Source organism: Azolla caroliniana, unplaced genomic scaffold (assembly GCF_043228905.1).
Source record: "Azolla caroliniana isolate FFs.n. ecotype wild unplaced genomic scaffold, voAzoCaro1.0.p SCAF_11, whole genome shotgun sequence".
NCBI classification, from domain to species: domain Eukaryota; kingdom Viridiplantae; phylum Streptophyta; class Polypodiopsida; order Salviniales; family Salviniaceae; genus Azolla; species Azolla caroliniana.
Genome location: NW_028230446.1, coordinates 1,812,910 through 1,839,433, shown reverse-complemented (window position 1 = coordinate 1,839,433; position 26,524 = coordinate 1,812,910). Strand labels below are relative to the sequence as shown.

General features: G+C 41.5%; 1 protein-coding gene across 3 annotated transcripts; it reads left to right on the top strand.

Annotated features, from left to right (window-relative positions):
• The first annotated feature begins 16,317 nt into the window (after positions 1-16,317).
• Positions 16,318-26,428, top strand: SAE2 (SUMO-activating enzyme 2). Of its 3 annotated transcripts, XR_015530459.1 has the most exons (14): positions 16,318-16,418; positions 16,509-16,598; positions 19,015-19,098; positions 19,578-19,796; positions 21,832-21,933; positions 22,024-22,488; positions 22,580-22,809; positions 23,912-24,005; positions 24,080-24,262; positions 24,345-24,442; positions 24,929-25,245; positions 25,573-25,760; positions 25,840-25,945; positions 26,054-26,428. XR_015530459.1 is itself a non-coding variant. In XM_087327058.1 (11 exons), the coding sequence occupies exons 1-11, from the start codon at positions 16,386-16,388 to the stop codon at positions 25,179-25,181; spliced, it is 1,851 nt and encodes a 616-aa protein (XP_087183184.1). In that variant the 5' UTR covers positions 16,318-16,385; the 3' UTR covers positions 25,182-25,347. The 3 variants fall into 3 exon arrangements, 1 of the variants encoding a protein (XP_087183184.1); XR_015530458.1 differs by having other exon boundaries at positions 25,840-26,428; XM_087327058.1 differs by lacking the exons at positions 25,573-25,760; positions 25,840-25,945; positions 26,054-26,428 and having other exon boundaries at positions 24,929-25,347.
• The last annotated feature ends 96 nt before the right edge of the window (positions 26,429-26,524 follow it).

The following is a 26,524-nucleotide window of genomic DNA, read 5'->3' as shown; positions in this document are numbered from 1 at the left end:
GACTGGCGTTGAACCGATTTGGTTCGAAATAATGCCTTGTGCCCCCTTTTATAGTGTTCTCAGGAGTACTCCTGAAGTTTCTAGAATGTTCCAGAGAAATCTGGAATATACATCAATTTTCTGTAGTAAAACATAAATGAAAATAATATTCTATGTATTACAATGTATGGTCTAATGGTCAAGAGCTCGACCCATGTAGCATAAGGTCATGGGTTCGAGTCTTGCCATATCATGACAGATGGATTCCCTGCATGAGAACCACACATACGAACTTACGGAGTTTGCGAAAGGGAAGAGAGCACCCTGGAGCAAGTGGGTTCAGTACACAAGTTGAAATCGGGAGACGCCGGAAATCCACCAAGGTACAAAGCCTGGATCGTGGTGAAGGGATTCGAGCAGAAGAAAGGAGTGGACTTCGATGAGATCTTTGCCCCGGTAATAAAGATGACATCCATCCGAATGGTATTGGCATAGCGGCAAGCATGGACCTCGAGGTAGAGCAACTAGACGTGAAGATGACATTCCTCCATGGTGACCTCAAAGAAGAGATTTACATGCATGAACAGGAAGGATTTGAGAAGAAAGGGAAAGAGCACCTGGTGTGTTGGTTGATGAAGAGCCTATACGGACTGAAGCCAGCTCGCCGGCAATGGTACCGGAAGTTCGACTCCTTCATGACCGACCAAGGGTACCACAAGACGCAAGCCGATCACTACGTGTTTGTGAAGAAATTTGATGGCGGAGATTTCTTGATACTCCTATATGTGGATGATATGTTGATCGTCGGACGAGACCAAGGAAAGATTCGGATCTTGAAGAAGGCTCTGACCCGGACCTTCTCAATGAAAGACTTGGGGCGGGCAAGATAGATATTGGGAATGCACATCATCCGGGACCGCTCGAAGAAGATGTTGTGGTTGTCACAGAAGAAGTACGTGACAAAGGTGCTTCAATGGTTCAACATGTCGGACGCGAAGCCGGTCAGATCGACACATCCGGCAAATTGCAAGCTCTCCGGAAAACAAAGTCTGAGGACAAAGGTGGAGAAGACGGATATGATGAAGATACCATATGCCTCTGTCATCGGAAGCTTGATGTACGCGATGGTATGTACTCAGCCGGATATTGGATATGCAGTCGGAGTGGTGAGCCGGTTCATGAGCAATCCCGGAAGAGAGCACTTGAACGCGGTCAAGTGGATACTCCGGTATTTGAAAGGCACCACGAGTATGTGCCTCCAATTTGGCTCTGGTAATCCGCAACTTGACGGATATGTCGGCTGATGCGGATACCAGTCGGTCTACATCCGGATATGTCATGACTTATGCAGGGGGAGTTGTTTCGTGGCAGTCGAGGCTATAGAAGACGGTTGCATTGTCAACCACGGAGGCAGAGTACATGGCAGATGTAGAAGCCGGCAAGGAGATAATTTGGATGAAGGACTTCATCGGAGAGCTAGGAATCCAACAAGAGGAATACTGACTCTACTGCGACAGTCAAAGTGTCATCCACCTTGCAAAGAACGCGGCCTACCATTCCCGGACGAAACATATCCAACGGAGGTACCACTGGATCCGGGAGAGAGTAGAAGATCAAGAGTTCGTGCTGACAAAGATCCATACGAAGGAGAACGGGTCGGATATGCTGACCATGGTGTTGACAACCGACAAGCTAGACGCGTGTCGAAAGCGGATCGGGTTGACGAGACATCCCATGCCAGAGTGAAGGGGGAGATTGTTGGGAAATCGGTCTCTCCGCATGGGACTTGGTGATGAATGAAGAGGACCTAGTGAGAACCAGAAGAGATCTGGAAACCGGAGGAGACCCGGTGAGAACAGGAAGAGAGACATATTCGTAAATATGTCTTGAGCACGCCTATTGAGGCTATATTTGTAAATAGCCCTAAGTTCATATAAGTATAAATATGACTTAGGGCAATCACTTTAAATGTATGTTGTTGTCATATTGTTGTATGTATATAACTACTGTATAGAGAGCGAGAGAGTAACTACGAGCACTCTCTGTAGTAACCGCCATCTAACGAAGATCGCGAGCACGAGGTCGCTGCCTCTGTGCCTCCACTTTGCATTTTACTCTCATATAGTGATAGTTGGAGTCTGTGGCCTCCCGTGGTTTTTCCCTATTAGGGTTTTCCACGTAAACATCTTGTGTCATTTCTGTGTACTCTCTCCATTTCCCATTTCTGTGTTTCATTCCAAGTGAAGTGTTCAAGACTTGGTTGTGGCCGAGCAATATTCCATGCTATTCTCTACACACCTCCTCTTCTAATTCTCCTTGGAGAAAGGCGTTCTTGACATCCATCTGGTGGAGGTGCCCCCCTTTCACTACTACAAGTGCAATCACAATCCGCACAATCATTATCTTTGCCACCGGGGCAAAGGTCTCTTCATAGTCACCACCGTGTGTTTGTATGTACCCTTTCACTACAAGTTGGGCTTTGTGGTGATTGACTGAGCCGTCGAGATTGTACTTCAGCTTGTAAATCCATCTGCAGCCGATTGCCTTCCTGTGAGGTGAGTGAGGGACGAGATCCCATATCTCGTTCTTGTTGAGAGCTTGCATCTCCTCGTTCATCACTTCGACCCATCGTGAATTTTTAGCAACTTCGACAAAGCTCTCCAGTTCACGATCTGTTGCCACCTTCATCATAAAAGCATAGTGGTATGCCATATAGTCATTGTAGCTGAATTGGCTAACCAGATTCTTCTCTCGAGTGGACATCGTACATGGCGGCCAGTTGTCTTTTCAACTTCGCTTTTGAATTTTTGGCAGTGTCTAAACACTTCGCTCTTCTGCCTCATGGGAAAGATCCATGTATGCCTAGAGAAGTTGTCGATAAAGGTAAGATAATACTGACATCCTCCAAATGTGGTCATTTGTGTCTGTCCCCACACATACGAGTGGATCACATCTAGGAGGCCTTTGCTCACATTTTCGTTCCTTTGGAAATGGGTGCTGATGTTGCTTGTCGAATTGGCAAGCTCCACATACTCATTCAATCTCTTTCTCTTTGAACATCAGAAGTCCAATGAAAACTCCTTTTGATTGCATGCCCTTGAGTTTGTTGACATTGATATGGTTGATTCTTTTGTGCCACAACTATATGTCAATGTCGGCTTTGAGGCCCTTTGCAAACATGGCCGATTTTACCTCGTTCGATTCAAGGATAAACATTTGGCCTTCCCTTCGTCCATGAGCGATTAGTCAACCTTCCTTCTCGATGAAGAAACCACCTTGGTTGTATCTAACTTGCATGCCTTGCTCAACAATTTGCTCAACCGAGACCAAATTCTTCATTATGGTTGGTACATGCAAGATATTTTTGATGCAAGTTTGTTTATTGTCTTTCCTGAATGGGACATTGTCGATATGCCGAATCGAATGAGTAGTGTCATCTCCGGTTTCAACATAGTTGGGTCAATCCTTCCCTCGTAAGTCTTGGAACCATTCTTGGTGAGACGTCATATGGTTTGAGGAACCGGAGTCGACGAACCATACGTTTTCCGGATTGGAGGCACTAGTCGAAGTAGAAGCCGACATAGAATTTGCTCTATGTCTCATCATGAACATTTCGCCCCGAGGCGTTGCTCCTTGTTTGAACATGGTTTTGTTCAACCAACAACATGGATTGAAAATCAAAGAAAGAATGAGGATTCTCCCTTGCTAGGACAGCGATTCTCATCGTGCCGAACAGTAATGTGAGGCCACCTAGGCATATTTGCACCATCATCCACATTGACACTTATTGAACCGAGTGAATCACAAAGCTCCTTGATCTTCAAGGTGTAGCTTGTGATGAACATATCCCTTTGTTGGATATTATTCAACTCTTAGCGAAGTTGAAGCTTTCTTGCGGTTGTGTTCGCCCTGAAAATCTTCCTAAGATTCTCCCACGCTTCCTTCGGCGTCTTGGCTTCACGAATGTAGTCGAGCATGTGGTCATGGACACATGTCGCCAAGCAATACATCCCTCAGCTTGCGGCTTGCGCCAATGTTGAGTATTCAGGAGACGTTGGGTCGGGTTGATGTTCTTATGCTCCTTTGATGTAGCTCCAATAGCCTTGGCTGACAAGGTATTGGTGCATCTTGTACTTCCAAGATGCAAAGTTGTTTCTGTCCAACTTCTCACTAGGGAGAGAGATGTAGATATCTTTCCTTCTTCTTCTCTCTTGAATATGAGCTATGTGGCGCACTATGTTAGGGATGAGTTGGTTCTTCTTGAACGTCGGCGTAGGACATGACACACGCGGATGGGCTAGATCGAGCTACCAAAGCGCTCTGATACCATGTAAAGAATCGTGGTTATTTTGTGCAGCAGAATAGGTTAGAGATGTGTGTTGTGTGTGTGTGTGTGTGTGTGTTTGAGAAGAGGAGAGGAGAGAGACACAAGATGGATAGAATGGAAAATAGAATACTCAAGAAGATGTATATTACAAAGGAGATTAACCAACACATTACAAAGTAGGAGGAGGGTGCTTTATATACTCACCCTCTTTCTTCATTAACTACCGAAGCTCATTGGTCATGGGGAATGTGGAAACTCATTAGTTATGTGTCATATAATATGATTTTATGACACATTGTTAATGTGTAGAGAGTAGTGGTGACTTTTGACCTTTGAGTGCTCATAGATTCTTGACGGTGTGTTCACACACTAGTCTAGCTGAGCTTGATTCTCAACACTCTCATATTATCTATCTTGTGTTTCTCTCCTCTTCATTCATCTTCTCTCTCACACACACATAACACACATCTCTTCCGCTGCATAGAATCATATCCGATTCTTTACATGGTATCAGAGCGATTTGGTAGCTCGATGTAGCCCATTCACGTGTGTTGTGTTCTACGCCAACGTTCAAGAAGAACTAGCTCATCGCTATCGTAGTGCAACTACATCGTTCACGTTCAAGAGAGAAGGAAAACTACATCGACATAATGAATACTCAAATGGGGAGAGCTCTCCCTAGTGAGAAGTTGGACGGAAACAACTTTGCATCTTGGGAGTACAAGATGCACCAATACCTTGTCGACCAAGGCTATTGGAGCTACATCAAAGGACTACAAGAAAATCAACCCGACCCAAGGACTCCCGAATACTCAACATGGGAGCAAGCCGGAAGCCGAGTAATATATTTCTTGGCGACATGTGTCCATGACCACATACTTGGCTACATTCGAGAAGCCAAGACGCCCAAAGAAGCTTGGGAGAACAATAAGATATTCATCGCCAATACAACGACACGATAGCTTCAACTCCGCCAAGAGTTGAACAACATCCAACAAAGGGATATTTCCATCACAAACTACACCTTGAAGATCAAGGAGCTTTGTGACTCGCTCAACTAAATAAGCATCAACATGGAGGATGATAAGATGGTGCAAATATACCTCGGTGGCCTTGCACCACGGTTCGGTGCAATGAGAACCGCCATTCTAGAAAGGGAGAATCCTCCTTCTTTCTTCGATCTTCAATCAATGTTGTTGGTTGAAGAAAACCATGTTCGAACAAGGAACAACGCCTCCAAAGGCCACATGCTCTACTCACACTCGGATGGAGGAAGAGGACGCGGTCGAGCAAGAAGAAGTTGATTCGGTTGTTTTTGGTTTAGGGTAACACGGTGCCAAATCCTCGGTCCTTTGGTGTTTGTCTCAAGGGAATCATGGTCATGGAAGGATGCTCAAGTCGTACCAGTAACTCGGGTACGATTGTATACTAGAATTGTAATAGTTATCTCGATCGTGGAGATTGTGGAGATTACAATGATGGTTACAACCGACACGTTGTCGTGAAGATTTCCAGCTACGGTGAGAAAACTGGGAGGGACAAATAAATGGGGATGTGCAACATTACACATGCACTTGTAAATTTGTATGATGAGAATAAGATAACAAAATGTAAAGGGGAAGGGTAATAATCTAAGGTGCTAAAGGTGCACCACGAGGTTCGTAGAGGCATAAATGTGATATGCACTTTGTAGAGTAGAATGAGTAGTGGGCATTGAGAGTGAATGTGATAGGAGAGAGAGAGAGAGTTAAGGCCCACCGATTTAAGATCAAGGGAGATATTCCCCATTAAAGGAAAGGGGATTTGACTCCCTCTTGTAATGTGCTCACCCCTTACTACTATAAAAGGGAGTGAGGGGTCACTTGTGAAGGGGTTGCCTATTTTGAGTGAGATAGGTATACCACTTAGGTTGAGGGGTTCTATTCGGTTTTAGGGTTTCTTCTAGGGTTTTCTTCTTGGGTTTCTTTTAGCGTTTCTATGCTTCTTTGCTTAGTTATCCGGTTAGGGTTTTCTTGTAGTTGTTTTGGGTGCGGCCTATGCAGCCTTGGTTGTAATTTTTTTTGTGAACTCTTAATATAGCATGTTGATGTTTCTTGTCTTGGGGGTGTATCTTGCCTCCATCTATTCTATTTTATGTTTATGTGCTATTCTTCCTCTTCTCCTCTTGAGCTAAGCTTCCATTTTGTGTCTTATTCCTTCTCCTCTACTCCCTAGTCCAAGCCCCCGTGGTCCCGCCTCGGATCCTACACGCGCTCGCGGAATACCGCGACAACGTTCCACACTTAACACATTCAGAGTACACGACTCAACACAGGAAGTTAGGCAAAATAGATCTATATTCCACAATTCTGTATACAAGATTATGATTAAGATTTTTTACAAGTTCGCCATGCCCTTTATATAGGGTCATGAGCGATTACGCTTGGCGCGTGAACCATTACCCCTCATGAATGTTTTGGTTGTTACGCCCTCTTAACTACGCTTTGGCCCCACCCTTCTTCTTCACTCACCATAATCGTCCCCTTTGTCTTTTCTTTTTTCGACATTTCCCACTTGGTTGTCCGAGGTGGCCAACACATGGCACGCATGTGGGACAGTGCATGCACGGTCGGTCGAACCCACGAGGAATCTCATGTGTCGTCAAAAATGTCTAGGATCTAGTCGAGCCGTGTAAGTGGGAACCATCGTGGGTGTTTCGGGGGTTATTGAGGTCTGCGTCATCGGTTCTAGTGTGGTTGGCTCTATCGGCTCTAGTTCGATTGTTGTTTCGATTGTCTTTCCCAACTCTAGTTCAATCGATGTCATCTGCTCAAGTTCTGGGCCTCCTTCTGCATGGCTGGTCAAGGGAGGGCTATCAAGTGGCTCCTCACACAGTGTTTCTTCTGGCGTGGCCTTGGCGAGTTCCAGACGCATCTTCGATGGTAGGTTCGGCGTCGTGGTGACTTCCGAAATTTGGCCTTTCGATGCATCCTCGCCGAAGTCATTGTCGGGAAACACAATGGTGTATGATCCTTTCCCTTGCTCCGTCTGTTTCGGTTTGTTCTCGTACGCCTGGAGTTCGAATGAGGTCTCAATCTAACTATCACCGAACTCCTCTAACATCTGCATGATTTCTTCAAAGTGGTGGTCGTCCATGGCTTGATAGTCATGCAAAATGTCCTCACTGACCATTGTGATGCTTTCTTCGTTTAGTTTATAAAAGACCTTACCGTCTTTCTACCGATTCGTCTAGTCAGGCCGGTAGGTATGGAGCTCCGTTGCCTACTTCGCCCATTCAGCCCAGCCCCGGTCTAGTGCTTCCTGGAGCTGGCAATTGAATCTCTCCTTGTTTGTCAATAGTAGGACTTTGATTCTCTTAGTGTTCATCTCGGTTTTCGTCCACATTTCTTGGATGGCCATCTTGAGATTTGCGATTTTGCTGGTGTTGGAGGCCCCGCCTACGTTTCATATTGTGATTTTACCTCCTACTAGAGCTTCGACTCTTTTTCGTGCAATTCTTCGAGCCGGCCCATTTCCTTATTTAAGTGTTCTTCGACCTCTCTTGTCAACTAGCGCTCTATTTCGATCTAATCATCGTACCATTTGCGCTTCTTTTGCACGGCCTCACGCAATGCCTCGATGGTACCCTTGATTCGACCTACTACTTCCGTCTATTTGTTGAGCGCTTCGATGGTTTGTTTTTAGGCCGAAATTTAGGCATCCAACTTGTCTTGTATCGTTTTTATGTCTTTCATTGCCTTTGCTTGGACGTCTGTTTCCCGATCCGATGATTGTCGGAGCTCAAAGAGGACTCACTCTATTTTCATCTCGGCGAGTTCTGCCGCTCTTTTCGCTTTTGCTACTATCATCGTTTGGGCTTAGACCTCCTCATTGAGTCTTCGTATTTTGGGTGTGGGGGAAGCTTTGGTTGAGGTTGTTGCTTCCTGTGGTCGATGCTCCAACTATCGTCTTCTAGGCCTCTTCAAGCTATTGCTTGGTGTACTTTTTGGCCTTCTTTGCGGTCTTGTTTTTGCATACCATATCCTTGGGTAACTCCCTGTGGACCTCGATTAAGGAGGTATTCAATGGAGGAACCTTGATTCCGACATGGCCTTTGCTCGCGTTCCTCATTATGTCTAATTTTGCCCGAGGCGCATTCATCTTCTCTCTTTGCTATTCCTGCCAGGGCTCGCTCAATCATTTGTCTTTCCATATGTTCCTTGTCCATGCATTGAGAGACTTTTATTTGTTGTGTTGCCAAGAACTCCATGATTTCGAATGATGTGCCGAATTGTAACAAGGTTGCGAACTCATGGGCTACGAATGACATCTCCGAACAGGCCATCACGACATTGTTCGACGTGAGGAGGCCTTTGCCTCTTTCTGTATTCTCCATTAGGGTTGATTTGGACCATGGAATTTCTTCGAAGACCTGCATGGGGTCCGCCTCGGCCAATACGTCAGTGCTAGGTTGTGGTGCCGCGTCTTTTGTAAAACCCCAATCGTCCTTCTAATCCAGCCGACGACGTTTGGGTTTGGAGTTGCTCAGCCATTCGTCTGTTTCTTGGTTCGTGGTGTGTGCCGATTGTTGCCCATTCCAGGTGTCGACTTACTTCGGTGCACGGATGTTTCCTTCCTCCTCCCATTCCGTGCGCTTCTGTTGACGCGGAGCTGGCGTTGGGGGGGATGAACCCAGAGCTGTAGGGTCAGTGGGGGGAACAATATTGTGAAATATTGTTGGATGATGGGCCAGAGCTTCTTACCGGCCTGGAAGGTGTGGAGGCCTTCACGCAAGGATGGCCCTATGATGACTCCCAGTCGACGGCGTGGCCCTCGAAGGTTGATATGAGGATTATGGCCTTCTGTTTCGGCATTCCGTAAGCATTGGAGTGCACGCAACCCACTTCCAACAGAAACTTGGTGATCTTGCGGAAGAAAGGATCGAGTGCATCCCTTGTCCTATACGCCTGACAGAGAGTGAGTATTCGTCAAAATACCGTTTGAGGTCCTCTGTGGGAGGGATCTTGAAGTGGCGTTCCCCTGTGGAGCTCAGGCCCAACTTTTTTCAGATTGTGGCATTCGTGACCGTGTCCACATTGATCTGCGTCGTCATTTCATGGGAGTTGGGGTGGGGCAGCGCTTCCACTACTCTTATGTATCTGGCGAGTCTGTGGTCATGGAGCCACTATCGTAGAGCAGATGAGATGTCGATCGGCATGGCTGTCTCGGCGTCTATTTGTGTAGAAGGGTTGTTTGTGTGGTGTGAAGAGCGAGGAGAGCGTGTAGATGAGGAGTAGCGAAGATGTGAAACTCTTTCTGAGTAGGTAGAGTGAGGAGAGCAAGGGGAGCTTCTAAGTTGTGCAAGGTTAGAGAAATTGCTCAGATTACCTTTTTGTGAGGTGGGAACGCTACTGTTCAAGATTCTACGAACCATGTTGTCCACGCATGTGACTGGAGAGGGTACTTGCTTTCTTGGGTTGTGCGCCTCCATATTGTTCCAAGTGCCTTTTTCTTTTTCTTTTTCTTTTTCTTTTTCGTGTTTTTCCTTTTCATTTCATACCTAATAGTAATGGTTGTTAATATGTTACATTAATATTACATTACAGTGAGGTTCAAATTAATGGGAGTGGGCCGACGTTTTCACCCGTTAACTCCGCGGCATTTCAGAAAGGATTTGGGGGTGTGGGTCCCAAGTAGGATTTGAGTAAGAAGCCATTGACCTTTCGTCGTAAAATTTCCTCAGCGCTCCGAGCTCGAAGGTGTCGTTTTCAACGCAGACTATCCAATACGGCCCCGTCCACTAGAATCATAGTTTGCCCGGCATTTTTCCCATGCATTTCTAGAACACTAGTACGGCCTTTCTGATTTCGAAGGATTTCTCGTTACTCCCCCCCCCCCCCCCCAATGTTGGTCAATGAACGCTTTGCGACGGCGTTGTTCCTGTTCCAAAACCGTCATGCTTAGTACCTTATCTTCACCAAGTTCAAGGAGTTGTTGTAACCGTAACTATTCTGACTATTTTTCGGGAAGGCATTCACAGATCTGTATCCTTAGACTCGGGATCTGGAATTCGACCGACATTACTGCTTCGAGGTCAAAGGCTAACCTGAATGAGGTGGATTGGGTGTTGGTTTTGAAGCTTGTTTGATATGCTCATAGGGCGCTTTGACGTTTCATATCCTAGTCGGTGTGGTCTTCGTTGACGATCTTCTTGAGAATGTTCTGTAGGGTTTTGTTCGTTGATTCCGCAAACCCGTTTGCCTAAGGGTAATACAGGGTGCTCTTCTTATGGACTAGACGTAGTGATCAGTGAGCCCGTGTATAACCTTATTTAGGAAATGGGTGCCTTGATCGCTTACGAGCTCGATGGGACATCCAAACCAGCACCAGATGTTCTCGTAAAGGAATTTCACGGTGGACGTTGTCGTGTTGTCCCATAAAGCTTTGTCCTCGACCCACTTTGTGCAATGATCCATTGCAACCAAGATGTATCTATTTCCTGTGTGTGTCATGGCTGGGGTGAACGGGTCGACGAAACCGAGGCCCCATTTTTGAACTGGCTCCAATCGGAGAATGGGTTGATGAGGCATACGGGCTCGTTCCGTGGGTTGTTCCATCCACTGACATAAATCGCACTGACGGCAGTACGTATGGGCGTCCTTTTGTGAGGTTGGCCACCAAAGACCACCCTGCCATATTTTCCTTGCGGTGGCGTCGCCAGCGTAATGTCCCCCGGCTATCCCTCAATGCGGTTCGCGTAACACGGCTTCTTTTTCATCACGCTGAACACATCGTCGCCAAATGTCGTCGCTCCCTTTGTGATATAGCGTTCCCTCTAATAGGTAAAAATTTATACTACGGACCGCCAACTGCTTCTTCTCATCCGTTCGCATCTGTGGGGGCAGTAAGCCGGTGATCAGGACCCTCGAGCCATTTGTCTTCCGGTAATGACTTCTTTGTTTCGGAAATTCATAGAATTCCGCAATCTGGGATGTCATCATCATCCTCTACAGCATTCTCTCCGTTTTCGATGAAGCTTAGATAATCTATGACCGCGTGTTGAGCGCTTGGCCGATGCTAAATCTCAAATTTGAGTTCTTGTAGTAACAACATCCATCGCGCCAGCTTATCTATGAGGGACTACTTCGATACCAGATACAGTAGGGCCACATGATCCATGTGGAAGAAGAATTTCCGACCCAATAGGTAGTGATGAAATTTATTGATATTATATATCATACCCAGGGCTTCTCACTTGGTAGGAGTAATTACGTTCGGCGACCGAAAGTTTTCGGCTCGAGTAATAAACTTGTTGATACCAATTTGGTTCGGTCAGTTACATAAGCGTGCTACCGATCGCAATGTTTGACGCATCCACGAACACGTGGAACGTTCGCGTCCAATCCAGTGATTGTATGACCGGGGCAAGAGGGAAAGAGAAGGAAAGAGAAACAATGAGACAAACACAAAATGAGAGGGAAAAAGCTATATCTCATTACATACCCCATGAGGGATTTATATAGTACATAATGTAACGGCTAATAATATGACCATTACAAAAAGAAGACCATTACATGCACATAATTGTGCATGTGTTTACAAAAATATTTATCCTCATTCACACTCTCCTACATTACACAAACAGAACAACCCCTATAACGTGTTTTACCCTTATACCGCCCCGTACAACTCCTATCGGTAACACATGGCACGCCTGTGGGACAGTGCATCGCATGGTGAACCCACTCGCCATGGCAGTTATTAGCGACCGAAACTCCATCGGTCGTCTCAACGGTCGAAAGTCCATCGACCAAATCATAGCTCTACGATCGATAACTTCAATCGGAGCATTGCTTGACTCGAACCTTCTCGTTTGGTCAACATGTCACTCAATTGGATCACACACCAATTGGCTCATCCATTGCGGCTTGGGTCTTTCATGATTGTGTTACATGTATGTGTATTTTCGGGTTTGTCATGTGAATTGAGCTTTGTATATTTTTACCCTTGGTCTCTAAAATTTTTACCCTCAAATTTTTTGAAATTTTATTTTTGGCCTTTGTGTTTTCGAAATTTTGCATTCTACCCTCCAATTTTTGAAATCTCATGTCATGCCCTTGAGCTTTTGAAATTTCATCTCATGACCTTGAGCTTTTGAAATTTCATCTCTCAACGGTCGGCTCTGTTTGGGGCCGTCTTTGTACAGCTTCCAAACCATATTTTCGGCTTTGCCACCGTCGGTCTTCGTTCGTCCACTTCATCGGATGTCGACGTATCTCAGCGGGCTCTTGGCTGATGCTTATGTCTCAGCCAATTCTCGGCCTAACAATCTGGCTGGCTTTGTCCGCTAGTTGCCAGACACCGGTTGTCTCTGTCCACGGGTTTGTCGGCCGCCGGCTGTCAGACGTCATCTGCCAACCGTCTCTTGTCTCTACCGTTGTCGCCGCCAGATGTCTCTGTGTGGTTGGCACTAGTCGTTGGTTATTGTTCATCGGCCATGTCTGTTTGTTATCCGGCTCTATTTGTCAGTAGGTTGTTGCTTAGACATCTCTTGGTTCACTGGCTTTCAAGCCGGCTTTGTTCGGCCGACTCTCGGCTATTCGTCGACCATTCATTTGGTAATGGTCATCGTCGTCTGTTCCTCTGCTGCTCGGTCTTTTCCGCCACCCATTGGTGGTCCGCCTTCGTCTAATTCACCTTCATCCGCTGATAACCTTCATCATTATCTTCTTTGTCCTAATCATCATATCTCCATGACGATCATTGCTCTTCTAGTCTCTCTTCACCTTCTCTTCCAGATTCCTCTCGATTAGCACACACCGACACACACACTCGTATAACTCATCTTGTCTAGGATAATACCTTCCTGAGAATTGCCATAGCAACTTGGTTGTTCTTCTCTCTAGCAAAGTGGCTAAGAAAGATGTTGAATAGTGTAACATGTCGTGTCCAGGGAAGCTTTATGAACAATGACAATGCGTCGTGCATAGCTCTATAGCTCCCATAGAGTATAAGAAGGTTGTAGAGGTATTTCCTTTGTTCCAGACCAAACTCAATGAATCTGAAGTCATGTACATGCTTACCCAAAACAATGTCCACACAGTTTCTCAATGAAGATGATATTCTTGCATAGAAATGGTTATACATCGCAACTTTACCTCAACATCCACTTCATGAAGTGAATGCCTAGTCATCAACTCAAAAGAAGTGAAAACATATCGACTCTATGACAACCTTCTTCTTCTTCTTTGCTATCTTTGTCTGAATCTGCTTCCATTCAACTCTCAAGCCTCCATGTCATCATCATCATTTTCTTCTTGGCAAAAGGAAATTCATTTCTATGGCCTCAGTGTTGAAGACAACCTTGTGGATGGAAGACAATCTCTCATCAATATCCATCACAAAACTATGCTTAGACTAACGACGTCATCTACCATGGCTTCTTGTACCATCATCATCATGGTGCCTTGCAGGAGCATGATATCGCTTCTCCTCTTCATCATCATACAAACTCAATAAGATTTTGCATTACACTCCTCAACTTCATCACCATATAATGCTTTATACATTCCACCATGTTTCCGTGGATCATTAAGAGCAGTTGCTACTGCTAATGTCTGTTGTGGCATATGATAGATAGGGGGCAGAAAACAAAAGGAAGACAGGAGTGGCATTAGGCCATAAGCAACCATGGTGTATATTAACAATTCTTCTTCTTCTTCTTCTTCTAGATCACACCATAGTAGCGAAGAAGAGAGGAGAGAGTATATTGCAGGGGTAGACACACACACACACACACACACACACCATAGAAGATGCAAAGAGGGAGAGTGAGGGATTAGTGACAGAGAGGGAAAGTGAGGATAGAATTCCTCTCAAGGGATGTCGGTCGTTCAGGCGTGCCAAAAGTGTAGATCACACCATAGTAGTGAAGAAGAGAGGAGAGAGTATCTTGCAGAGGTAGACACACACACACACACACACACCATAGAGACGCAAAGAGGGAGAGTGAGGGATTAGTGACAGAGAGGGAAAGTGAGGATAGACTTCCTCTCAAGGGAGGTCGACCATTTAGGCGTGCCAAAAGTGTTGATGGGTGGGGGGTGAAACCTAGATTGGTTTCACCCCCCTCCCAAGGGGGTTAAGTTAGAGAGAGAGCAAGAGAGAGACAAATAGGAAATGACACCAAATGAGAGGGGAAAAAACTATCTCATTACATACCCCATGAGGGATTTATATAGTACATAATGTAATGGCTAATAATATGACTGTTACAAAAAGAAGACCATTACATGCTTGACACATGCACATAATTGTGCATGTGTTTACACAAATATTTATTCTCATTCACACTCACCTACATTACACAAATAGAACAACCCCTATAACGTGTTTTACCCTTATACCGCCTCGTACAACTCCTACAGGTAACATTGGGTTCTTCCATTGGTGTACTCCATTGTTTACATTCTTCTATATGTTTCAATTATATTCCTATATACTTGGTTTGTTGACTTATGACATTAGTTTCATCGCATCTATTGCTGACTCTAATATGGAGAAACATGAATTAGTTAACCTTAAGGCTGATTTTGGTCAAACTTTACCTAAACATATTATCCCCGTTGAATGGTCATCAAGACTGTCCATGTTAATTGAGATCGGTTGTCGAGACTGTCAAACTGTGTCTAATATATAACAATCCATATATTATGGATCTTTGTGTTCTATTGCTACTTAGAATGTGTAGTGTGTTCTTAATTATCAAACTATTATGTTTGTTTGTCTTCCATTGCTGCTTACATTGTGTAGTGTGTTGATAATGGTCGATGCCACACTGTCCCATTAGTTGCATGACCTTGGAGTACACCTCTCATCAATATCCACATGTTTCACACGCTTGTAGTCCCACTAGTGTTATCCTTCGGAGTTCGATCCCATGCGAATCACCTAAGGATTAGATTAGATCAACTTTAAACACAAGTATTGAAAGCCTTAATAAGTTTGTTATTTCAATCACATTATCCTAAGGTTCACTATCTTACATTGTCCACAATTATATACATACGAGTATGGGTCAAACTATAAATTATAACTCATTTTATTAGCATGGATACAATTACACCTCATATTTTTGCAAAACTTACCAAACAAATATAAGTCTTCATTTGAGTGTTTGCCATGTCGCACAAAAGTGTGATATTGAGCCATTGTTGAACTTTATTATAATGGTATTAACATATCAACACATCCAAAGGTAAGTGAATTTCACATGTTCTCCACTCGGAGACCTATCATGTTTTATTAATTTTGCAAATTCTAATCAAGTTGTGGAACATGTGATACTAGTGCATCCAATTTTTGTAGAGAGGGTATATTTGGATATTTACAAAAGGAATCTACACGTGGAATGCGCGAGCCTTCCACTTGTGAATGCGAATGTGTTTCGAGTTAAATCAACAAGAATGAAGAGTTGTGGAAGCTGTTGTGGGGATGAGCGGGATGCCATAGTTTAATGATCAAATCAAATTAGATTGTCGTAGTGACGTTGTTGTCGATTACTAATCGAACCAGATCAGGCTGCCACATCATCATTGGTTCTTGATTGAACCATATTGGATTGCCACACTATCGTTTGTTATTGATGAAATGAAGCCATTGACACACACACACACACACACACACATACACACACCATGTGTCAGTGTCTTCCTCCTCTTCCTCCTCCTCTTCCTCTTCTTCTTCTTCTTCTTCTATGGCGTTGTCATTGATTTGGTCATGGGGTTGTGAGTGAGCTTCCTTAACCGGTTTGAGCTCGGTTTGGGATGGCTCAAACCGGTTAAGCCAAACCAGTTTGGTTTGGACAAAGGCCAAACCGGTTAAACTGAAACCGAACCGTTGCCAGACGGTGACACACACACACACACACACACTCTCTCTCTCTCTCTCTCTCTCTCTCTCTCAGTCTCGAGTCTCTTCCTCTTCTGCTTCTTATTCTAGTGGAAAGGTCTCTCTCTCTCTCTCTCCGTGTTTTCTGTGCGTCTGTGTCTTCCCGCCTTCGCCATCGCCATCGCCATCGCTGTCGCGCCCCCCACCTCCCATGGCTTCCCCAGAAGAGCTCTCCGCGATCGAGGTAGCTTCCTTTCTCATACTTCATCCATTCCCGTCCCACTCTTCATCCCTGTAGGCAGAAAAGTTAATATGCTTCCTTTATCTGCCGCAGAATGCGAAGGTTCTGATGGTGGGAGCAGGAGGCATTGGATGCGAGCTTTTGAAGACTTTAGCTCTCACTGGATTCACGGATGTTCACTTGGTACGTATTCCCCTTCTCCTTTTCATCCTAAAATTTACGTCATTCTCCGAAGTTTCATCCAGTTTACTGCTTTTTCCTCAATTTTCTTTCTGCGTACCTCATGGAATTGTTCATGATGTTTACCATGCAAAATCAATCCTCTTCTCGGTCCAGATTTGGCTAAACTTTCCGAATTCCTTTCTTTCTTCTTTGTTTTTTTTGTTTCTTGTGCGTCAGATTTTTGCTTTTTAGCTGCTTTTTCATCCTCATAAGTTTTTTAGAAAATTTCCTGCCTTCTTTTCTGGTTTTTCCATGGTGTATTTTTGCATAGAGATGAAGTGATATTTCTTGGATTCCTGGTCTTCTCTTTATGTTTTCTTTCAATTTCGGCCTATTTGTTATGTTAGAGGTCTTTCAAAAGCTTATGTAAAATTATTTTATCCCAGTACTACAAGAAGCACACTTAATTTCCCTTTTGTGCAGTTTCCATATTTTCTCTTGAGTTTCATTTTCTGCCCGTTTAATGTAAATGGTAGGTTTCATGAAGAAAGAAATGTTTTCTTTAGCTCCATACCACAAAAGTTCACTTGGTAATCTTGCAAGGGTTTCGTAATTTTTTCTTTATGCTTGTCTACTTCATGTAGAAAGCAATGAGTACCAGAAATAATTGCTTGGTTTGAGCTTATCCTCTCCTAAGTAGTACTTATAAACATGCTAATATTTAAAGTGGCTACCAAAAGAGCAACTTAAGGATGCCTTGTCATATCAGAAGTCAAAAAGCCATATGCATAATTTGATCTTGCATGAAATGCTGCCATATACTAATATTGCCACATATCAAGAGTCTTTTAATTATTTTCCATTGGTATCTTATTGTGAAAACTCAAAATAACCTCATTCTTTGATCTTGCATGAAATGCTGCCATATACTAATATTGCCACATATCAAGAAACTTCTAATTATTTTCCTTTGGTATCTTATTGTGAAAACTCAAAATAACCTCATTCTTCAATCAGTTTGGGCTGTAGTGGATGCCTGAAAGATTAAGCCTAGAGAAAAAATGATGCCAATATAGTGTTATTTGCCACTGAATAAAACAAGGATTAAGATAACTGAGCGAATTGCAATCACCAGTCTTCATGTACGTATCATGGTGGAGATGCGATGTAACTTAGAAGAGAAGATGATGTTTAAAGTGTATGACAAATGTCTGATTCTCAACCTGATGGTCTTGAAGAGGTGTGTTTGCAAGAAAAGACCACTTTCATAGATCATAGCCTCTGGAATGCTTGTGTCTTAAGCTAGAGTGAATATTCTAGAATACCATGTATTGTAAGGAAGTAGAAGATAGACAGTTTCTGAAATATATAAAGGCTGAGATATAGAAACTAAAAACAATTATCGGGTTTAACACATAGGAGGGATTAAAGAAGTAGAAGCAGTTCTGCAAAACAAAAGCCTACCACTTACTAAAACAATATACAAGGTAGTAAGTAGTGCACTATATATATGTGCTATCCAAGGTACATAGCATATGCTCTTAGAAGAAGAGCTTTAAATGCTGATGGGACAGCTAAGTCATGGCCTCATAAATACCTATTTAATGCTGATTGGAATCGTGTCCAAGGATCCCGTTCAAATCACAAATATTCTTTTAGAAGTTATGGTACAGTTCTGAAACGAGACTGTACAACTTCAACAACAATCAGAAAAAAATTAAATAATATAAAAACGTTTTTCAACTTTAGTTAAAGAAACATAATGGGCTTTTAACACCAGCACGTATTGGAATTACACTCCTTTTGAAAAAAGTGATGATAGGAGGGAGAGAAAACAAAGAAGTGAACCAAAAAAAGTGTATCAAACTAGTATTAAATTATTGTTAAGTCGAGTGGTGCCATCATAGTAGTAAGATTGAAATGGACACAATTAATCTTTAACATAATATGGGTTATTTATTTCACACTAAGATTGAAATAGAGACAAAAATCTCCTACATAATATGGGTCATTTGTTTCACACTTTAAATGTTGGAAAATTTCCCCATGCTTGCATGTTAGTGGCGTGGCTCAAATTTTTTCTGAGAAATCTTCTCTTATTATATTCATGAAATAATGATATAAGAGAAAAGTTGTGAGGTAGGAGACATTTTCCACAAAAAAAGCAAATGCATATTTGAAGATATTATGATTTTAGACATTTAGAACCATTATGTAGAGTGTTTTGAAGTATTTGAAAGAGTTATACTCTATTTCAAGATTTTTGGGTGGGGCATGTGATCATGGATTTGATGTTTATGAAACATTTATTATGGCTCGCAAAACTGCTGGATATTCCTAGAAGTGAAAAAGTTACACCCGTTGATTGGACAAGGTTTGAAATTAATTACTTCAGGTATTGTTTTGCTAAAGTAAATGAATTTTTGTCTTTCTGTAGATTGATCTGGATACAATTGAGGTCAGCAATCTAAACAGACAGTTTCTCTTCCGGAAGCGACATGTTGGGCAGTCCAAAGCCAAGGTGAGAGCAGGTTCTACCAATATGTAATTTCCTGGAATTGTGTCTGGCATAGGGCATTGTATATGTATTACATTTGCAGATTATTTTATTTCCCACAAGAAAATTACCATATACTGTCTCTCCCATAATTTAAAACGTCTCTTTCGCAATTACCATATACTGTCTCTCTACCAATCTGTAAGCTTTTGGTTTGACAATATACATCATGTGTAGCCTCCTCTATCAATATGGTAATTTAAGACAAATTCTCATCTCTCTTGTGGATACACCTATATATTCTCCGTATGCATTCTCTTTTTTGTTTTAGTTTATTCTGACCCTAATAGACTCTCTGTTTCTCCCTCTCCCTCTACCTAGAGCATTATCAACACAAGGTAAGCAGAAGTAGTCCGATGTGTAGGATCTTGCTTAGGCTGGCACAATGATGTGCATTCAATGTGCTGAATTCATGTTCTTTTTGTGTCTTGTTTTCCAATCAGGTTGCACGTGAAGCAGTGCTAAAGTTCAAGCCTGAAATGAATATAACTGCACATCATGCAAATGTAAAGAATCCGGAGTTCAATGTTGAGTTCTTTAAACAATTCAACGTTGTCCTGAATGGACTTGATAATGTTGATGCCCGGCGACATGTGAATCGCCTGTGTCTAGCTGCTGGAGTTCCACTTATTGAGAGTGGGAGCACAGGCTACCTTGGCCAGGTACATTTCTCTCACAAGTTGACGAGATTTGTGACATGTACTTTCTATATCATTATTAGAGGTGTTGTGATTTCCGTTGGCTCAGAATCCATAGCCACTGGAATTTGAGAGTATTTTATGAAATCTTACTGGGCTATTTTTAAATAAGAAGTTCAAAATACCATACTTTTTCTTTGTTTCCCTGAATGCCCCTAATTTTTCGTTCACAATGCATATAGGTGTTTGTGGTTAGACCATTACCTCTAATTCATCAATCATCCCATCCAGTGCCAAAAAGTATGAGGAGGATCCATTACCGTTGCATAATTGTAATAGAATACACAAAAATGAAGTGGTTGCTGTGAAACACCTTTGTTTCTTGGTATGTGAAAACTAATTGCCATGCATGAAAAGGGGCACCAAAATTCCTTGCATAAGCATGTTCCATGAGCTCAATAAATAAGCTACAAATATTTATAAAGAGTAAAAATATGATCACATCTGAAGATTGTGAAGTTTGCACAGGTAGATTTATGATGCTGGAACAAGTTTCAAGAATTTGTAGTTACGGAGGATGCCAACACTTGTGGAGAGGAGTGTAATTACAGAAATGTTGAGAAACAGCCTTGATAATGCATGCACTAAGCATATGACTTTATTTACTTCAAATTAGAGCACAATCCATAAAAAACTCAGGGCATGATGCCCAAGTCTAAATGCCAGATTTTGTAGGTTTCATCTATTTAAGCATTACATATGTAGGTTGTGAAGAAGTTTGCAAGGTCTTGTAGCTATAGAGGATGCCTACTCTTGTGGAGGGGAGGAGTCCAATTATAGAGATGTTGATAATTTGCAAGTCCAGCTGTAAGTGCTATATTTAAATAGATGTAACTGTGAAATCTAGCATTCAGACTTGAAATTTCACTGTGCTTTCTTTTAAGAAAGCTCCCTTGACCCATTCACACCAGATTATATTTCAATGTCCATCTTATTATATTCTTAGGGCATGCATTATCAAGGTCAGTCCCCAATGTCCCCATAACTACAGTAACCCCTCCCCACACAATAGTTGACATTGTCTGTGATAACTACAAATTCTGGAAACCCTTTAAGTGGCATAAATTTTCCCAAGAAACATAGGAATTATCTAGATAATTCCCTGCATTTACTCTACAGTTTGAAATGTTACATGCTTCCTTGAATTCCATCTATTCCACCACAAAGGTCTTTCTAGAGAAGAATATGTAAGATCCCAAGAGTTTTCTTGCCCATATGGAAAGATAGAATCCACCATCCGTGGAACGATATATACTCTAGCTGAATTTTTTAGAGAGCCTTAAGTGAGATCCACAACCGTCTTCAGAAAGATCTTTGCAATAGAAGGAATGGAGTTCAAGTAATGATGTGGCATATCAAGCTGTACAGTGAAAGCAATGAATTTCCTGGTTTTGTTGGTTGTTGATTTTCATATCATTATTTATGCTCAATTCTGTTATTTCTATACATTATACATATTTTATAATGTCTTCAGGTTTTGGATTTTCGTTGTTAATGTGCATGTGATATTTTAGGTTCCTGTTTTACTGTATTACATAACTTTCTTGTAGCTTTATATTTTATGTTCATGTCTCTGGTCATAGGATACATCCGATGTATGGATAATGCCTTTATAGTACTGGGATTCAATATCTTTGTAATATGGTCTGTTTGGAATGGAGTTCAAGTAATGATGTGGCATATCAAGCTGTACAGTGAAAGCAATGAATTTCCTGGTTTTGTTGGTTTTTGATTTTCATATCATTATTTATGCTCAATTCTGTTATTTCTATACATTATACATATTTTATAATGTCTTCAGGTTTTGGTTTTTCGTTGTTAATGTGCATGTGATATTTTAGGTTCCTGTTTTACTGTATTACATAACTTTCTTGTAGTTTTATATTTTATGTTCATGTCTCTGGTCATAGGATACATCCGATGTATGGATAATGCCTTTATAGTACTGGGATTCACTATCTTTGTAATATGGTCTGTTTGAGAATATCTTTCATGTCAGGTTACAGTACATATGAAGGGCCGCACTGAATGCTATGAATGCCAGACTAAAGAATTGCCAAAGACATATCCCGTGTGCACAATAACAAGTACACCCTCAAAAGTAAGTGGATGTATAAGTTAGTAGATTATATTCAAAACTCAAGTCTTCCCCTTGTATTCATTACAAACTGCACCCTATATCATATTGCAGCCAGTTCATTGCATTGTTTGGGCCAAAGATCTTCTTTTAGGAAGACTGTTTGGCGATGAAAGCCAGGCCAGGGATCTTATTGTACATTCAACGAATGACAGTGAAGCTTCTAATACTGAGGATACTGGCTTTTTTGATCTCAAGGATGGGGAAACACATGAAATGTATGCTAAGAGAGTCTTTGATGGTGTCTTTGGTCTGAATATTGTTGTTGCTTTGAAAAATGAAAGCACGTGGAAGACAAGGAAAAGACCTCGTCCCCTGTACTTGGCTGATATCCCTGGCGTAGAACTTCGTCAAGAAAGTGCATCCGACTCTCAGAATGGAACTGATGAAGGTAGTGAACATGTTGTGTCAGCAGCAAGAATATTGGGATTAAGTAATTCCCAGGATGTGTGGAGCTTAACTGACAATGCTAGAGTCTTTCTGCAAGCAATTGTGCTATTCCTTGGGAAACGGCAAAAGGTTAGCATATATATAGAGAATCACGTGATTTTTTGAGGTTATTGGCTCTTTTTGAGAATGACATAGTTTTGTCTTGTCATTTTCATTCCAGGATGTTGGGAGCTTGATTTTTGACAAAGATGATCAATTAGCAGTGGAATTTGTAACAGCAGCTTCAAACTTGCGTTCCTATTGTTTCAATATTCCATTGCAGAGTTTATTTAATGCCAAAGGCATTGCAGGGAATATCGTGCATGCTATAGCTACCACTAATGCAATAATTTCTGGTCTGATTGTCATCGAGGCACTAAAACTTCTGACAGATAACCTAGAAAACTGTAGGTATGTGCAGTTCAAATTTTACCATTTTGATGTATCTGATGTATGTAAACATTGAACATTCCCAGTAAAGTCAAAGATAGTGAAGTTCTCCAATATTATGATATGATTTAACGTCAGACTGTTAAGTAAATAAAATAAGTATCAAAGAACTATAATAGATAATCACATCCTCCCATACAGTTACAGAAATCTGACTAAATCTATGCTCTATTCAATTATATAAATTTGTGCTAGATTACAGCTGTGGCTATTACACTTCATGTGGGATGCAGTGCCCACCAGGGTATTAGCTGCATATGGCAGATTTATATCACTGGAAATCTAGTCTCCTTTTCCTATGTATAGGTTTATACTATTTAGGCAATGAGCTTATTCTGCAACAAGGCATTGCTGGGTTATACAGGATATTGGGACTATATTTGTATGCCGTTTGGTAGGCAGTATGTTTATTCAGGATTATATGACTTTTCAATATTGTTTCTGCAAAGAACCTTTTAGAATATATCCTGAGAGTTTCAACCCTTCAGCTCTATTACCTTTCTCCAGAAGTGAGCAGTGTCAAATCTGCTTCATCTGTCTTAACATTTCTCAGCCACTTGCACCCTTCTCATCTCTATTCATTACCTTTGTGCAATGCTGCATATTTCTCCTCTCTCTCAGCTCACATGGTTACTGAATTATCGTGTCCAGCAACTTTCAGCTTGCAATCTGTTGCAAACCTGCCCAATTTTTTCACTCCACCTGAACTAATCACTTCTTCAAACTGTGCCGGTGATAAAATCATGAATATATGCTTGCTTGTTTTTTACTCTTCAAATTCTTCTTGCATTTTGATTTTCTTCAACTGTACTTCTGCTCATCGTCAAGCCTTGTTCAATGCACTGTATATCACGAACATACATTGTTGTTTATATGTTAAGACTTCACATTTTAGCATGATGGGTCTGTTTTAATTTTGGGTGCTATTATGGCTCAATCAACTTCCTTTTGTGTCATGCAAATTTACAGTCATATGCTCACCAGAATATAGTAATAGTTTCTGTATATGTTTTTTACATCATTTTAAAACTGAAATATTGTATATAAATCCTTTGATCTGCAGGACAACGTACTGCCTAGAATATCCTAGACGCCAGATGCTACTTATGCCTGCTGAGCTATCAGAACCAAATCCAACATGCTACGTTTGCTCAAAGGTAAAAATGTTCAAGTGTAAAAAGGGAACTAAAAACGGCACGTGTTTAAGGCTAATGCATGGGCTTGTTTCCAGACAGTTTTGTGGCTAGAGGTGAATACATCAAAGTCAAATTTGAGAGATATTGTGGAGAAGATTGTAAAAGGAAAACTCTCTATTAATTCACCAATAATCATGCAAGGCTCTTGCCTCATCTATGAAACAGGGGACGATTTGGAACCGAACATGGTCGCACAGTACAATCTAAACTTGGAGAAGGTCATGTTCACTGCTGATTAGTGGGTGTGCTTTACATTTTTATACAAGGATCTATGGAAATTAACCCCTCTTGTTTTTGCAGACTCTAGACTCATTTCCAACACCTATTAAAAATGATTCTATACTGACTATTGAAGATTTTCAACAGGAGTTCACTTGTAGCATCCAAATACGACACAGGTTTACAAATTTTGGCTTTATTCCTTTCACAAATGACAGCTTCTCTTTCTTGTCTGTATTTATTTCTTATTACATGATGCACATGAGTTTGAATTGTGATGTTAAATCACAAGCTGCATATTAAATTAATTGTGTTATCAAATGACAAACACTTGCTTCCCCCTCTCCAGAAAAGTGATGCTCACATTATTTGAACTAGACAATGACCCACAAAATAAAATACAGACAAACTTTTGGCTTCACTGTCTGTTGGAAATACCTAAACTGTGATAGAGAACAGAATGATTCCTCACTAAAAACGGGCTGAAAACAACTCTTTTTTTTGTGTCCTTATGGTACTAGCAAAGAAAAAATATTTGAGAATGCTAATGAACGGATGATTGTAATTTGAACAAGACATGACCCACAAAATAAAATATAGACAAGCTTTTGGCTGCGCTTATAGAGAGAGAGACACAGAGAGAGAGAGAGAGTTCTGTTTTTCAGGGAATCATTCGATGAAGAAAAAGAACCAGACAACATGGTACTTTCCGGAAAGTTACCTTCTGTGATGGTCAAAGAGCAGATGGCAGAAGAAATTGTTGAACCAACACTGGACAGAACTGAAATTGATACAGTGGATGATGATGATGACCTCATCATGATGGATGATGGGACTATCTCAGGAACAAAGAGAAAACATGATGAAGATTTGCATGAACCTCCAGAAAAGAGGCTGAAGTCAGAACTTAATTCTTGATGTTTTTAGAGGAACTGTAATATGTGCTAATATCTCAGCTTACGTTACCATTTTTTACATGGAGGTACGTGTAATATAGTTAGGAGCAATACCACAATTTGTTGTGATTTGACTAACAAATGATGGTAATTCAGTGGAAATTTATTTATGGAAACATTTACCACCACTAAGATGTTTCCATTTTGCATAGGCTTGTTAATTTTTGTTAGTAGAATTTGAGGATCAATACTGTTTCTGCATTTGAAAAAGGTTCTGCGAGCATCAAAGTGAATGCAAAATTTTCGTTAACTATATTTACAAATTCATTTCCTGAATGACTGATGAAAGTAGATGATATATGGATAGATAATATTGATGGTTAATAATTTATTAATATGTTCACTGTTATCAGATTCCAGGTATCAATAGTGATGTTTCTTGAAAGACATATGGAAACCTTCTAAATGAAGAATCATTTCCACTACTATACTTTTAAAGGCATGTTGATGTGCATAAAGAGGACATGACAACCTTCACAACTAACTTTTGGTGTAAACCCTCTTGACTTGTCTACCTTTTGGTGATGAATAAATTTAACAGGTGAGAAATGGTGAGTACACTTCTGGGTTCATTTTCTAACTTATTGCGTGTTTATGTCTGGGAATCTTTGTGATTCCAGTTCTTTGTGAAGTATCTAAAAACCACCGATGATCGAGGATTCTGAATTTTGGCCAATCAGTGTGTGGTACCTTTCATACCTTTGTACTCCCATCTATGGATGAAAGGTAAATTGTTCGAACTACTGTTGGAATCATCATGTTCTGGGTCAGCTTTGGTTGTCTCAGTGATATGCCTTATGAATTGGATTATGATGTCTGTTATATGGATTGAAGATAGAGATGGGAGTGTACAAAGGAAATGGATCATCAATATTTCAAGAGGTGGATGATGCATTGTTTTGAGTGTGGATAAACTGTATCTCAAAGCCAAATTCTTTCAAACAAGGAGCATGTCAAAGCTTGTAATATGGCTTTGCGCCTGAACGTCAAGGGTTTCCTTTATTGACCTCTGAAATTGAGTTTAGCATGTGCCACCTTTCTTGCTATTTTCTATTCTGAACACCCCGAGGGAAGCATCTTGTGTGAAATTAAACTAGTTTGGTTTTATTGGATAGTACAAAGCAGAGTCACACTTGGTAGATGATTTGTGTGGTCATTTCTAAACTTGTTTGTGGAGCATTTATGGTTTTAAGCACCAAAGCTTCTCTATCTATTGATTAGCCTCATCTCTTCTGCGTCCTTTCTTGATGAATATACCTCCAGAGAGTTTTGTATTGGGCTTAGGGATATATATATATATATATA